The sequence below is a fragment of the Sus scrofa genome, chromosome 4 (assembly GCF_000003025.6).
Source record: "Sus scrofa isolate TJ Tabasco breed Duroc chromosome 4, Sscrofa11.1, whole genome shotgun sequence".
Taxonomy (NCBI): domain Eukaryota; kingdom Metazoa; phylum Chordata; class Mammalia; order Artiodactyla; family Suidae; genus Sus; species Sus scrofa.
The window spans coordinates 97,901,713-97,917,866 of NC_010446.5; the positions used below are offsets into that span (position 1 = coordinate 97,901,713).

At 44.8% G+C, this 16,154-nt stretch overlaps 1 protein-coding gene across 3 annotated transcripts; it reads left to right on the forward strand.

Annotated features, from left to right (window-relative positions):
• RFX5 (regulatory factor X5) lies at window positions 243-11,571 on the forward strand. 3 transcript variants are annotated; one of them, XM_003125766.4, is made up of 10 exons: window positions 243-792; window positions 1,668-1,796; window positions 2,046-2,079; window positions 2,488-2,570; window positions 2,832-2,951; window positions 3,116-3,235; window positions 3,373-3,454; window positions 3,760-3,961; window positions 4,192-4,292; window positions 4,442-6,919. In XM_003125766.4, the coding sequence occupies exons 1-10, from the start codon at window positions 659-661 to the stop codon at window positions 5,441-5,443; spliced, it is 2,007 nt and encodes a 668-aa protein (XP_003125814.2). In that variant the 5' UTR covers window positions 243-658; the 3' UTR covers window positions 5,444-6,919. The 3 variants fall into 3 exon arrangements, with proteins under 3 accessions (XP_003125814.2, XP_005663512.1, XP_005663513.1); XM_005663455.2 differs by having other exon boundaries at window positions 758-852; window positions 4,442-11,571; XM_005663456.2 differs by lacking the exon at window positions 243-792 and adding an exon at window positions 859-1,211.

Here is a 16,154-nt window from a genome sequence, read left to right on the forward strand (position 1 = left end):
AGCACCCTCTGGGGGAGTCAGTCAAAATTCCAGTGTTCACTGAGTGCAGAACTGTGGGGATGCAAAGGCATTAACAACTCTTTGGAAGAAAATAAAGTACACACGGGAAACTTATGAACACTAAAGGCACTTTAGTTTAATGTGGTACAGCTGCTGAGGTTTGGAGGCCTCCATCAATGAGTAATGTGAGCCTGTGTTTGCAGGTTTGTTGTGTCTATTTGGTTGTGTTGGGTGGTGGGGGCAATGGTTCAACTTGTTTTTCATCAGAAGTGGGTAATGTGAGCTCATATCGAACTTCCATCACTACTTCCTATAATTTTCTAGTGATTTTATCATCCATTGAGTCTTTTCTTCCAGTAGCTGCGATCACCGAAAGCAAAACTGAAAGACGGCACGAGAAAAGAAAGCTCCAAAAGAAGCCGAGCGCCCAGTCTTTCGTCCTGCGGTCCCTTTAAGAGAAGAACCTCTTGGGACCGGCAGTCCCAACCGACCCCAGTTTTAACCGAAACCTAACCCGGACTTCCCCCTCTTGACTCAAATAAGACCAACTTTGGATTTTCCCTCCCCTATTGACCAATCGGATTCTGTTACCAGGCAGACTTTAGCTGCCGCCGGTACGAGACCGGCGCCTACTGTCTCCGGGTGGCAGCAACGACCAATGATAGAGCGGGCAGTACGAGTATCTAGGCAGATCGGGGCTGTTCCAGCCATTCAGAAAAAAGAAAATAAAGCAACGCACGAGCCCGCTGGGCCAGGACCGTGGGGCTGGGCTGAAGTGAAGGTGGCTACGAGGTAGTTTCTCTTTCTCCCTTACCTTTAATGTTGCTTGTGTTGGAAGGCGACTGTTGAAAGGTAGGGAGGGGGCAATATGAGTTGGGAGGAGCGCAGAAAAATATTTTGGCTGTATTTTCAACGGCTTCTTCACCCATGTGCACGTGCCCCGAGTCTGGGACCCCATTCTCCCTACCGGGTTCATACGCCCAGCCCAGGAGTTCCGCAGCCCTGAACTCCCCCTCCCCCCCACTTTGCTGCAACGAGGGATTGAATAGAGGGGGAAGGGAGGGAAGTGGGGGCGCGCATCAGGATGGGATGTTGAGGGAGGTGACGTAGGGGCCTGCGACGTGGGGAGGGGGAGCTGCGGGGGAAGCCGTGGCGAGATTAAATAATGAGAACTTGGGCCCAGTTTTTTCCAAGCCTGGAAGGCAGAATATGTTCGTATCCTTTCTAACCTCCCAGGCCGATTCAGTGATGCGGACTATATTAGAGAATTAAAGAACTTTGTCTTGTGGTGGTTGTTTTTGAGGGGAAGGAAGGATGGCAGTAGCGGGGTCAGAAGCAGAAAGGAAAATTTCTAACGTGATTCCCAAACCCCCATCTCTTCCTTTACGGTTTTCCACTTTTAGCAGACTGCAGAAAGGTGGGGCAGATAGAATGGAGATGGCAAAGATCTCTTGGGGTATAGATGGGCCTGGAGAAGTACTGGAAGAATTTATAACGTTTGGAAAAGATAAGTGGTGGGGAAGAAAAAAAGACCACTGGAGCAATTCTGAGGCTTTTTTTTTTTCTGCTTGTCTCTCTTTCTGGGTAGAGAGGAGAGGAGTGGTCCTGGGGCCTCCATGAGGGGAAAGGAAGTTAAATCTTCATGTCCTGTCTTCTCTCACCTCTAGCCCTCATGCCAGGATGGCAGAAGATGAACCTGATGCTAAAAGCCCAAAGACAGGGGGAAGGGCCCCCTCAGGTAGTGCCGAGGCAGGGGAACCCACCACCCTTCTTCAGAGGCTCCGAGGTACCATTTCGTAAGTACTCATCACCATCTCCAAACCTCATTCCAGACCTGGGTATCCACCCCTGTAAGCACTTACTGTCTCTCTCGACAATCTGCCATTCCCCAAGCAAGTGTATCCCATCAGGGGAGCGTCTTCATCATCATAGCAGTTCTTGAGCACCTGCTGGTTTTTTCAGCCCTCTTCCTCTCCCTGGCAGAAAGACCCAGGGATGGGGAAAATTTTTGTGTATGACCTCCAGCTTTCTCTTCTTCTCCACAGCAAGGCCGTGCAGAACAAAGTAGAGGGAATCCTGGTGAGTATTTGGGGGAAGAGGGCAATAGAGAGATGCAGTTGGTGGAGAATGATAGTGAGGCTATCGGTAGGAAAGTTCTCTGTGAGAGAGGTATGTTGTCTGCCCTGTCAGAAGTAACTGGCTTTGCAAGTTGCCATCACTTTCCCCTTGAGCGTCTGTGTGACCTCTTGTGTAAAAGCCGCATAGAAATAAAATCAGAGCTGACCCCCTCCACTCCCCCTCTCATCCTAGTGGCCCATAAGGGCTCCTCAGGGCATAGTGAGCACCCAGCCTCAAATCATTTCTGAGGTCTTTTTCCCATGTGACAGTTACTAAGTCAGCTAGAGTTTTGGGTAAGGGTCAGAGGGTCCTACCTTGGGTCCTTCTCGGCCTTATTATTTCTCCTGCCTCTGTTCCTCCCTGCCTCAGCAAGATGTACAGAAATTCTCAGACAACGACAAGCTGTATCTCTACCTTCAGCTCCCCTCAGGGCCCAGTACTGGGGACAAAAGGTAGGTGTGGTGCTAGAGTCTTGGATCTCAGAGGTTCTGACTCTCAAAGAAGGGCTCCCTGAAAAGGGTCAGGTGAATAAGAATACTCATAACAGCTGTCCCTAATCAAGAAGAACGTTCCCTGTCCTGCCTTGGTTTACTAGGGGAAGGTGGGTTCTGGATGAACTGATTCAGTCCAGCCCTACGGAAGCAATAGTCCAGATAGAACCAGGGCAACTGTTAGGATGTTAGTAATACTTGTCTCTCTTACTTCTCTTGCAGCTCAGAGCCAAGCACACTCAGCAATGAGGAGTACATGTATGCTTACAGGTGGATCCGCAACCATCTAGAAGAGCATACGGACACCTGTCTGCCGAAACAAAGTGTTTATGATGCCTATCGGTGGGTGGATGGGGGGCATAGGACCACCTTCTCACCCCTGGAGACCTCCTTGCCTTGACAGAGCCTGACTTCTTAAAGAATGTCCCAACCTTGATCCCCAGGGACCCTCTGAACCCATCCATGACCTCTTTGTCTTCCCACTCTGCCCCCCTCCCCACACTCAGGAAGTACTGTGAAAGCCTTGCCTGCTGCCGCCCACTCAGCACAGCCAACTTTGGCAAAATCATCAGAGAGATCTTCCCTGACATCAAGGCGCGAAGGCTTGGTGGCCGGGGCCAGTCCAAGTATCCTTGATTGAAAAGGTTGGGCTAAAGGACCTGGGGAGGAAAACAGGATGCGAAGAGCCAGGAGTGGAAACAGCCCAGCTTTCCTAAGGGGCTGGGAGATGCCCACGTGTTGGTGGCTCCTTAACTTTTGGCAGATATTGCTACAGTGGCATACGAAGGAAGACCTTGGTATCTATGCCACCCTTGCCCGGACTTGACCTAAAGGGCTCTGAGAGTGTAAGTAACAGCCAACCCTCTGACCGAACTCTCTCTCCAAGTCCGAGGACTTTGGGACATGTTCTGAAGGCTGACACAGCCTAGGTCACTCTGCACAGTTTCTGAGTGTATAGGATAGGCCCTTCTGCCCACCCTGTGGCTGAGGCAGAGGAGGAAGAGAATTTGTAGGTTTCTAGGAGGAGATGATAGAGGCTACTCCCATCCCCAGTCTGAGCTTACTTATGGTCAACATCGGTGTCTGAGAGGGGCGGAGGGCCCTTTCTTCAGAGTGTGATTGGTTGTATCCTTCTCCACACCCCCCGCAGCCAGAAATGGGCCCAGAAGTAACCCCAGCACCTCGGGATGAGCTGGTCGAAGCAGCCTGTGCCCTGACCTGTGACTGGGCAGAACGGATCCTGAAACGGTCCTTCAGTTCCATTGTCGAGGTCGCCCGCTTCCTGCTGCAGCAGCATCTTATCTCTGCCCGATCTGCACATGCCCATGTGCTCAAGGCCATGGGGCTTGCTGGTGGGTGGACCCCCTCTCATATCCTGAGTGTCCTCAGCCACTTTGAACCTCGCAGTCCCTCCCACGTACTAGGATAGAGACACCTTGGATTTGCCTTCTGTCATTCCTAGAGACCCTTCTAGAACATGTCTTAGACCACCTTCTCTCTGCCTCCGCCAGGCAGTCAGAGGCGCCTCACTCCTCCATTCTCTTTCCTCTTCACCTGGTTACCTTTTCTGGCATCTCTGCAGAAGAGGACGAGCATGCCCCTCGGGAGCGGTCGTCTAAATCCAAGAATGGCGTAGAGAACCTGGAAGGTGGAGCCCACAAGAGACCAGAGAGACAGGCCCAGGTAAGGAACCTGGCCTTGACCTTGCTCCCCTGGGCTAGGAATTTAGTATAGTCTTCCCACAGTGGGTCCAGTATTTTTCACCTGCTGTTCCCACATTCCCTCCATTTTCCAGTGTTCTCACTTACTGTGCTCCTCTCTTTACTCTTTAGCCTCCTAAGGAGCTGGAAGCCCGGGCTGGGGCTGGCCCCCCAGCACGTGGAGAGCGGAAGAAGAGTGTAGTAGAGACCCCGGTGCCAGCACCCAGTAACCCTCACGTTAATGCCCTAGTGGCCCGGCTGCCTCTGCTCCTCCCCCGGGCCCCTCCCTCACCTATTCCACCAATCCGAGTCTCTCCATCCATTCTGGCCCCCAAGCTTTCTTCAGGCACTCTGAAAATGGCTACACTGCCTCTTCCCAGTAGGGGTGGTGGACCCCAAGCAGCTGTGCCCATCTTTAACATGATCTTACCAACTGTTCCTGCTTTGCCTGGACCTGGACCCGGACCCGGACCTGGCCCCGGGCCTGGGCCTGGTCAAGCTCCACCTGGGGGGCTCACTCAGCCGAGGGGCACAGAGAACAGGGAAGTGAGCATAGGTGGTGACCCGGGACCCCATGACAAGGGTGTCAAGAGGACAGCTGAAGTACCTGTGAGTGAGGCCAGTGGGCAGGACCCACCAGCCAAAGCAACAAAGCAGGATGTAGAGGATACAGGAAGTGACGCCAAAAGAAAACGGGGGCGCCCTCGAAAAAAATCAGGTGGAAGTAGGGAAAGGAACTCTACCCCTGACAAGTCAGCAGATGCCGTGGACGCTGCCCAGCCCTCAAGGTTACCACCGGAGACGTGGGCCTCTGGAGGGGAAAGCAATTCAGAGAGGCCAGGGCTAGGGGGAGAGGCTGAGAAGGGGGTGCTTGCCCAAGGTCAGGAGGGTGGTGCTGTTTCCCGAGGAGGAAGGGGCCCCAGTTCCCGGCATGCCAAAGAAACAGAAGATAAAATTCCTCCTGTCGCCCCGAAAGTGAGTGTTATCAGGGGCAGTAGAAGCCAAAAGGAGGCTCTTCATTTGGTTAAGGGAGAGGTAGACACGGCGGCACAGGGTAATAAAGACTTAAAGGGACACGTGCTTCAAAGCTCCTTACCCCTGGAGCGGAAAGACCCCAAAGCCACACCCCCGTGATAGGTATGTGAGGAAGAGTGTTTATATCCCCGCGTTAACTCTGCCGGTCTCTGCACTTGCTTCTCACCTGGCTCTTCATTCTCTCCTGCATAGACAGCTGAGGCACCTTGTCTTACACAGTGCCTGGTTCTAGCCTCTTGCCTTTCCAGCTCAGTACCCTTGGCTTTAGAGTCGCTAATAAACCTGTAGTGCCCATCTCTCCTGGATCCCTGCACTAACCTGTGGAACTATAGGGACAGAATATGACAAACATATAGAGGAGGAATCTTTCCCTTTTAAATCATAGAAAACCTAACTCCAACCGACTTAAAAGATTTTTTGGCTTGTGGAACTGGAAAGTCCAGAGGTAGTGCTGGCTCCAGGTAAAACTGATTCAGTGGCTCAGTATGTCTCTAAATACCAGACTGTTTTTCCCCCCGCTGCTCTACCTTCTGTAGGAACATCTGAAGCCCAGGGCTCCTTGTGGCTGCCAGCGCTCCTAGGATTACATGTTTCCTCATTTATGTCCAGCCAGAAAGAGCAGGGCATCTCTGTGCCAGGAGTCCTAGCAAAAGCCCTAAGATTCACTCTGGTCAGGCCAGCCTGGGTCACATGCCTACACCTAACTTATCACTGTGGCCAGGAGATTGGTAATCTGCTTATTTATTGTACCTGTGGGCTGCACTTTTCGAAGAGGGCAGGATCAGCCTCTTTAGAATCACATAGATCCTTAAATGGAAACTGGGAGTGGGCAACTCCTGGAGAGGCAGCTGACACCTGGCCACTGCAATGAAGTATGCGTGGTTTTAGCTTGCCAGGCTAAGAGCAACTCTGCCTGCTGCCTTTTTCCCTCATGCTCTAGGATTTTTCCTTACTGCAGCAGGAGTCTCTTACCTCTTGTTTTAGTCTCAGAAGGAATGAGAGGAAAGCCATTCTCCTTTAGGGACTATCTCTTTAGTCTCATTTAGATGACAATCCCCTCCCCCCTTTTTTTAACCTACATCTTAGAGATGGATATTCTTCCTTTTCCTGTTTCTGAATTTTAGTTTTCTCATTCCTGCTTCCCTATCCCCCACCCTACTGCCTCTGACCAATAAAGTGAAAAGATTTACTCCCTAGTTATTAAATTCATTCTGTATCCACCAGGTGTCAGTCTCTTGTCATACACGTGTCAAGACTTAGCCAGGATTGTGGGGTTTAGAAAGCTATGTGTTTGGAAGGAGATAGCTCTGCATATCAGGGAGCACCAGTGGAAGGAATCCAGCCCCTCCAGGTACATATTAGAGAAAAGCAGTAAACCAGCCAATATTTATTGAGGACCTACTTCGTCTTCTATGTAGGGTAGCTTCTTTCAGGGAGTCTCACTTTTCTTTCAGGGAGCCTTTGTTCATGTGTTCATTTATTTCCACCATTGCAGATTTTTAAAAATTATACTATGTAATGTTTGATATCTATAAAGAATATATTTAACATTGAATAAATTATGAAGCATAATAATTAAATGACTCATCACCCAATTTGTACATTAAAACATTAGAAATGTCATTGAATTTCTTATGCTCTTCCCCTATCCTATCTTCCTGCCTCTTCCTAGAGGTAATCACTGTCCTTAATTTTGTATTTATCAATTACCTGATATATATATATATATATATATATTTCTGTGTAAGTTTGTTAATTGCCTGATATATATTTCCATATAAGTTTATTAATTACCTTATGTACATATGTTTCCATATAAGTATATATCCTTTAATAATGTACTGTTCAGTTTTGCTTTTTAGCTTTACGAATTTTTATTCTCTAAGTCTCCTGCAGTTTACTTGTTTTTTTCATTTAACATTATTTCTAAGACTCATCCACGTTGCTATAGATACCTATGGTTTGTTAATTGTCATGGGTATAATATTTCAGGTGCATAAACTGCAATTTATTTATCCATCCACCAATCAATGGACATTTGGATTGTTCCCAGTTTTTGTTTTTTTGTTTTTTGCTGTTACAGATAATGCTACTGGGAACATGCTTGTACATTTTAGTGCCTCTGTTTTCAGTAAGATTTCTAAGAAGCTTGCTAAGGTAGCTCCTTCGGTCCATAGACCCTATGAGCTGGGATTATTCCCTCTTGTCTCATTCTATAAAAGAGTTTACATCAGATTGAAATAGACCATCCCTGGAGTTCCAGTCTTGGCGCAGCAGAAACAAATCTGACTAAGAACCATGAGGTTGCAGGTTCGATCCCTAGCCTTGCTCAGTGGGTTAAGGATCCGGCATTGCTGTGAGCTGTGGTGTATGTGGCAGACACGGCTTGGATCCGCTGTTGCTGTGGCTGTGGCGTAGGCCAGCAGCAACAGCTCCGATTCGACCCCTAGCCTGGGAACCTCCATATGCCACGGGTGCAGCCCTAAAAAGACAAAAGACAAAAGAAAACAAAAATAAAAAAATAAACTATCCCTTAAAAGTGTGGTAAAACTTACCTGGTAAGCCACCGGAACCTAGCGTTTCTTTGTGGGAAATGTTTAATTCAGTCTCTTTAATAGTTATAGGCTATTTGGGCTTTTTATTTCTTTTTGAGTCAATTTGGGTAAAGTGTTCTAAAATTTTGAGCATTTGACATTATGTTTTAAAAATGATATTTCTTCCATTTCCTTTTTTGCCTCTGCTCCCTGGGTAGTCGTATCTGCCTTTTCAGTTCTACTCTTTACTTGTGCCTTGTCTTTTTCCCTCTTGACCATCTCTACCAGAAGTTTATTTTACTAATATCTCCTTAGATGCTACTTTGAGTTTTGTTGATTCTCTCTCTCTTATATACTTATTTTCCACTTAAAATAATTATGGGTCTTATCTATAGTTTTTCCTTCTGCTTTCTTTAGATTTAACTTTATGTTCTTTTATAGCATCTTAATTTTAATCTAATTAATTTTCAGGCTGTTTTTTGTTTTTTTTTCCTATTGTAAGTTTTTAAGGACCCACCTCCCTGGATTCTCCAAACTTTTCTGTTTAAAGTATTTAAGTTGTTACTTAGTTCTAAGAATATTTAAATTACCTTTATGAGCTTTTTGATTGACGAATTATTTACAAAAGTTTTATAAATTTCCAAATGCCTGGATATTTAAAAATTTACTCTTTTGATACTGATTTACAGCCTAATCATTGGTGCTTAGTAAATGTGGTCTCTATGATACTCTTTGAAATTTGTTGGGATTCTTTTTTGTCTTTGTTTGTTTTTGCCACTCATGCAGCATGTGGAAGTTGACAGCCCAGGGATCGAACCTGTGCCACAGCAGCAGCCCAAGCCACTGTAGTGACAACACTGGATCCTTAACCTGCTGCACCACAAGAGAACTCTTGGAATTGTTGTTTTATATTCTGTAACTTAAACCTGGATGTCTAAACTTGTTTTGTTGTTTTCTGCTGACTCCTGCCCATGTCAGCTTGTTTCCTTGTATATTTTGTATTTTTGGATTTGGAGTTGTTATTTTGTTGAACTTAATCTAAGGGAATCCAGAGGGCCTAAATTGGGGGTACTTTCCCCCAGAGAGGATTTGCATTTGCTTTTGCCAGGAAACAAATTGTGTTCCTGATCTGGGACTGTGTTCACCTCTTCAAGAGTCCCAGTTTAGCTCAGGAGCTCCAGGTTTTTTCCTTGTCTCTGATCAGGCCCAAGGTTTAGCCTCTGTTCACAGTACTAATATTGGCCTTTGTCCCCACGGCAAGCCTGCTTCTACTACATGTTACTCATCCTTCATAAGGTTGAGGTTGTAATGTTATGACTCATCCTTCATAAGCTCAATGGTATTTTTCCTTCCTTTAGTGATCTCTTCTACTTTCTGATGAGCCCAGCAATGTGGTAAATGTGTTTCCTGTCATTTCTCCAGGATCTAGTTGTATTCTAGTGGAAGAGCCCTTCCTCTTATCCATGCTGCCAGAAGTAGGAGTCCATTACTGTGGTTTTGACATTTCGCTTCTTGTTTTTTAAGAGTGAGGCACTTGTTAGAAGCTGGTTGATTTAGGCACTGTCTCCAAGTCAATAATGATCCCAGCACAGTGTGAGTTATGTTCGCAGTAAGCGCAAGGAGCTGTGGGAGCCCAGAGGAACAGCATATAGGTCAGACAGGGATCAGAAATGACCTCCTGGTAGAGATGAGCAGGACAAGTCTAACTAACTCAAGGCAAGGACAGAACAACAGAAGACATATGGTAAAACCAGCTAACTCATGATACTCATTCTGCTGCAAAAGAGCTGTAAAATCAAAAGAGACCGAGTGACTTGGGAAGGCTTCATAGAAAAGGTAGGCTTGAGTTAAGCCTTTAAGGTAAGTAGAGCTTACATAGGTGAAAAAGAGGAGGGCACTCCAGGAAAAGCAGGGTTTGGGGATTCGGGTGTGCATAAGTCAGTACAACCCAGGAAAGAGCCCCATCAGACAGAAGGAATGTGTATGAACAATAGTGAGAAATAAACTGGAAGAAGAACACGCAACCATTATAGTTATCCATTGATCAAATGAATGAATGAAAGGTACGAAGTTTGCATTAGAGGCTGAAGGAACAGAAGTCAAAAGGAACCAGCCAGACAGCTGTTGCTATTATCCACATGGGAGATGAGGAACTGGATCAGGCTGCTGACACATGAGAGGTGATAGGCACATTAAAAAAAAAAACCACTGATGATAGAATAGATAGAAGCATCCAAGGGAATATTGCCCTTACCATGAGTGGGTTTGGAGATGTGTTCACTTTGGGAGATCTGGCCACTGGATAATTTTGACATTTACATGAATGGTATGGGATTTTTAAGTCACCTATTTTAAAATGTCACCCTAATTTAAAAACCTAATAGGAAACAAGTTATCCTTCTTCAGTTCAGACAATCTTCAGCTTATTAGGGCTAACCAAGGTTAGCCTAAACCTGGGTAGGGCTAAACCATGGTTTTGAGGACTGCCTGCTTCTTCTCTGCATGCCTTACTCTCTCCCCAGTACCCTGCTCCCCCCTTCAATTGTTGTCTTTTTTCATTTTAGCTCTATCATAAATTAATGATCATTTATAATTTACTAAAATCTGAAATAATCTTTTGATTATTAAACTAAGACAAACTCTAGATGTCTAGTCTATGGCCTCAAATAAATGAATTTATTATTTTTGTGGGCAACAATCAGTTTTCTTTAAAAAAAAAAAAAAAACAAAGCAGGAGTTCCCGTCGTGGCTCAGTGGTTAACAAACCTGACTAGTAATCATGAGGTTGTGGGTTCGATCCCTGGCCTTGCTCAGTGGGTTAAGGATCCAGCGTTGCCCTGAGCTGTGGTGTAGGTGGCAGAAGCGGCTCGGATCTGGCGTTGCTGTGGCTGTGGCATAGGCCGGCAGCTGTAGCTCTGATTAGACCCCTAGCCTGGGAACCTCCATGTGCTGAGGGTGCAACCCTGAAAAGACAAAAGATAAAACAAAAACAAAGCAAATACCACGTTGACTCACATGCTAAATGGGGGAATTGATGTCGTTACATATTTGTCTAAGTGTTTGTCTCATGGTTTATCAGAAGGCATATTCCTTCTTTGACTAGGGTCATTCTGCTAGCTCTATCTTATGAGGTAAAGTTAATTGTTTTTTATATATATATATATATGTATTATGTATATATATGTATACACATATATATAATGCAGTAGTTCTTTTTTTTTGTCTTTTTTTATATCTTTTTGTCTTTTCAGGAACTCCCCTATAATGCAGTGTTTCTTAAGAAATATTCATGAAGAGGCATTTATTTACTGCAAAGAGCATGAATTCGTCAGAATTCCCGTCGTGGCTCAGTGGTTAACGAATCCAACTAGGAACCATGGGGTTGTGGGTTCAATCCCTGACCTTGCTCAGTGGGCTAAGGATCCGGCGTTACCATGAGCTGTGGTGTAGGTTGCAGAATCGGCTCGGATCCCGCGTTGCTGTGGCTCTGGTGTAGGCCGGTGGCTACGGCTCTGATTAGACCCCTAGCCTGGGAACCTCCATGTGCTGTGGGAGCGGCCCTAAAAAAGGCAAAAAGACCGAAAAAAAAAAAAAAAAAAAAAGCATGAATTTGTTTCAAATCTTACCTTTACCACTTTCCATATGACTTTAATCCACTTTTTCAAACTGGATTAATAAATAGATTTCAACTCATTCAAAGGTTGTGAAAATGATTTAGCAGGCTGTAAAACAGTGTTTTTAAAAAGTGAAGTAAAACAAAGTATCAGCATGCATTGCATATAGTAAGGATAATGTTTCACTAATTTCAGTGAAAAAACATGTCTATGTCTTCTTCAGTGGTCATGATTATAAAATTTCTTTCTTTTTTTTTGTCTTTTGTCTCTCTTTTTTTTTTTTTTAGGGCGGCTCCCACCGCATATGGAGGTTCCCAGGCCAGGGGTCTAATGGGAGCTATTAACACCGGCCTGCGCCAGAGCCATGGCAACGCCAGAGCCGAGCCACGTCTGCAACCTGCACCACAGCTCACAGCAACGCCGGATCCTCAACCCACTGAGCAAGGCCAGGGATTGAACCCGCAACCTCATGGTTCCTAGTCAGATTCGTTAACCACTGAACCACAACAGAAACTCCGTTAAATTTATTTCTTATCGTGGGTTGAAGTAAAACAATTTCAAAAAATAATGACTTCGTCCTGCTGTATAGCACAGGGAACTATATCCAATCACTTGTGGTAGAAGATGATAGAGGATAATATGAGAAAAAGAATGTATATATGTGTATACCTGGGTCACTTTGCTGTACAGCAGAAATTGACAGAACATTATAAATCAAATTTAAAAAAATTTTTTAAATACCATTACACCAAGAAGTTACATTAGGTGTTCCCTTTGTGGCTCAGTGGTTATGAATCTGACTAGGATCCATGAGGATGTGGGTTTGATCCAGGCCTCGTTCAGTGGGTTAAGGATCCAGCATTGCCATGAGCTGTGGTGCAGGTCGCAGATGCAATTCGGATCCCGAGTTGCTGTGGCTGTTGCTACAGCTCTGGTTCGGCCCCTATTCTGGGAACTTCCATATCCATCAAGTGTGGCCCTAAAAAGCAAAAAAAAAGGAAGAAAAAGATACATTAAAAAAATAAAATCCTGAAGCTCAGTCTCCATAAAATGAGATAAAATATTTCATAGGGTTTTAGTGAGGAATAAATTAAGTAATGTTTTTTGGTACACAGAAGCTTGAGAAATAAATGCTAGTAGTTTCTTTTTCTTTTGTCTGAAAAAAAAGCCCATAATATCTATGGTTCAGGAAAAAAATTACTCTGTATACTTTCTTTAACCATTTAAAAATACAACTGGGGAGTTCCCATTGTGGCTCAGGGGAAATGAATCTGACTAGTATCTGTGAGGATGCGGGTTTGATCCCTGACCTTGTCAGTGATTTGGGGATCCGGTGTTGTGGTGAGCTGTGGTGTAGGTCACAGATGTGGCTCGGACCCCAAGTTGCTGTGGCTGATGGCTAAAGCTCTGGTTCAGTCCCTAGCTTGGGAACTTCCATATGCCGTGGGTGTGGCCCTAAAAAGCAAAAAAATAAAAATAAAAATACAACTGGAGCTGTATTATGACCTGGGTTCTCTAATTTTACCGTTTTGTTTTTTTAAATTAAAGTGTGGTTGATTTATAATGTGCCAATTTCTGCTGTACAGCTAAGTGACTCATATATATATATATATATACACATACACACAGCTGGGTTATATATATAACTGTGTATACATTCTTTTTTTTTTTTTTTGCCTCACCCATGGCATATGGAGGTTCCCAGGCCAGGAACTGAACCCACGGCTCAGCAGCAATCCCAGCCACTGCAGGCACAATGCTGGTTCCTTAACCTGCTGCACCACAGCAGGAACTCCTATACATTCTTTTTTGTATTCTTTTCCATCATGGTCTATCCCAGAAGACTGGATTTTGTTCTCAGTGTGTTCAGTTTTACCAACTGTTGATGAAAAGCCAACTTCTTTCCCCAATTTTGGTGACATTTAAATAAATGTCATTACTTGACCCTGGTGCTACTTTCCTGCCTTCACACCCCAAGGTGCCACATGCATACGTCTTTCCCACCAAAGTAAGAGGCATCACATGCATACTGGACAGTATGGGCTCCAGTAGGGTCATGAGTCATCCAAGTAAACCATCTATACCTGTAGTGGCTCCCTGGGACCTAAGATAGAGGTAAAGGGTATTTTTTCTATCACAAGTGAATCTAAAATATAGTTTGTGTGGTGAAGCACTTTAGAGAAAATTATAAATGTTGTGGTTTTAAATTGAATGTGAGAACAAACAGAACAGGATTCTCTTTTATAATTTGACAAGTAAGGAGACTGAGGAGAAAAGCAAAGCAAATAGGAAGGGGGAGAAAAATAATTTAGGTAAAATACGTATTTGCAAATTTTTTTTATTTTATGAATTCATTTATGAAAAATAACTATTTTCCCAAAACAACAATGATAATAAAAATCAGACAATTGGCACTGCTCTGCATTTTTGCTCTTTAATGCCTGACTGGATTCTCATATCTGCTTTTGCATTCAATCTGTTGCTATATCAACAAATATAAACATTTTTTCCTGTGGTAAAAACGAAGGATATAGCTAGAATACAAATCCTTTCCTGCCTTGAGGAGCTCAGACTAGAGGGGGCTGGAGACCCAGAAAGAGAGGGAACCAAAGAAAACTCCAAAAGAAGGTGGAAAGACAAAAGTCATAAAGAGACGCAAAGAAATTTACACATGAGAGCAATGAGAGTTGTAAATACAGAAAACTTGAAACAAAATCTACTTAAGAATATCGAGGGTGTTCCCTTGTGGGCCAGCTGGTTAAGAACCTGCTTTCAGTGGCTCTGGCGTAGGACATTGGCTACAGCTCCAATTCGACCCCTAGCCTGGGAACCTCCATATTCCACTGGTATGGCCCTAAAAGACAAAAAGACAAAAAAAAAAAAAAAAAAAAAATCTGCTTTCACTCTTGCAGCTTGGGTCCACTGCTGTGACTCGGGTTCAGTCCCTGCCGGGAATTTCCACATGCCTCATGTGTGGGCAAAAAAAATAATATTCTGTATGTGTGTGGGGGGGGATAGGGGGGTCTCACTTGGTTAATAAAGGAGTTAGAACTGCTATAGCTACAGAAAGTTCCTACTTAAAGTTTGAACAGAGATGCTCCTGGAATCTTGTGCAGGTTTTGTTACTGGAAAATAAAAAACTCCCTACTATTAAAAAATAAGGCTGTCACACCTCTTTTTCCTTTTTTTTTTTTTTTCTTTTACTTTTAAGGGTCACACCCACGGCATATGGAGGTTCCCAGGCTAGAGGGCGAATCAGAGCTACAGCTGCCAGCCTACACCACAGCCACAGCAACGATAGATTATAGATCCCAGATCCACTGAGCATAGCCACATCCTCATGGATACTAGTCGGATTCGTATCTGCTGTGCCACAATGGGAACTACTTTTTACAGTGTTTCTCGAAAGGCTCCTCTTATAGCTTTCAAGATTCCTATCCTTTGAGGGGATGAATCAGGGTCATCACCTCTCTATGCTTGCCTGGCAGCTGATTGGGAGCTGGCCAAGGCTGCTGGGGCTGACAGATGGACTGGTGATTCCCCACTCTGGACCAGTGGTGACAAATTTAAACTATCTTTGGCACTCTTGGCCTCTTTCTCTGGTCATCTTTCATTACTCCTGCTTTAACCTAGCTTATCAGCTTGCTCTCTCATGATATAAGCAAATTCCCTTCAGAATGCTCTCTCCTCTTTTTTGCTCAGCTGGGTCATTTCCAGTATCTCACGATATTTTTGAGAAGCCTTCCATTCATTCATCGTCTACTGAGTGGCCTTCTATGTTAATTAACCACATGTTCTTTCAGCAATCAGTTACCCCATTTATTCTACTTTTGTACATACTGCACGTTTTACATAGGTATTTTCAGGCTGTTACTCTTTATTCTGCCTTCCAAACACTGAAGCAGTGACCCTCTTTTCTCTCATCATCTATCATCTATATTATTGTCCCCAAAATAGTAATATGGATAGTAATAATCTGTACTTTCTTTTAATCCTCACAAAAGCCTGTAAAGTCTTAATATTCCTGGGTCCACTCCGCAGACATAGAAACGGAAATTCACAGAGGTTAAAAAAGTCATTCCTAATCAAACAGCCCTTAAGTGGCAGAGAAGCTGGTATCCAGGATCTGGGCTCAAACAACTAGCCTTAATGTAGAGTATTAAATAAGGCCCAATGAGGGTTGGGATAGAGATTCTGACAGTAAAGGCTCTCACTCAATAGGCTAACTGACAAACACACAAAATTAACACCAGAAGGCCATTAGCGGGGCGCATTTTTGCTTATTTGTTTAGTTTTCTACGGTTTGGTTTTGAAAGCAGTGATGATGCCCTCCAAGCTATTGTCACTTCACTCACCTCTCCCAACCTGGGCTTGTCCAGCCCCTCCTGGATGGATCGAGGTCCGCAAGCCGGAGGCCTCCTGAGGCCAAAGGCTGCCCAGGCAGGTAGGTGGTGACCTCGAGGGCAGAACCGTGGCCTCGAGTCGCGCCCCTAACGGCGAAAGATTGACGCGGTTGGACCGCGCCATTTCTCAAGTAATAAGGGGCGTAATCTTAACGTCGTCCTTAAGATGAGTAGGAAAAGGATAGTGAGGGTGACTATATTCCCCGCCGGCCCTTTTTCTTTCTGCTATCCAGCTGGACCCCAAGCGTCCATCTCCCGA

Bases quoted from the DNA above. Each gene is read 5' to 3' on its own strand.
- RFX5 (XM_003125766.4), top strand. From the start codon at position 659: ATGATAGAGCGGGCAGTACGAGTATCTAGGCAGATCGGGGCTGTTCCA. The intron at 793-1,667 runs GTAGTTTCTCTT...TCTCACCTCTAG, and splicing joins GAAGTGAAGGTGGCTACGAG to CCCTCATGCCAGGATGGCAG. The intron at 2,952-3,115 runs GTGGGTGGATGG...CCCCACACTCAG, and splicing joins AGTGTTTATGATGCCTATCG to GAAGTACTGTGAAAGCCTTG.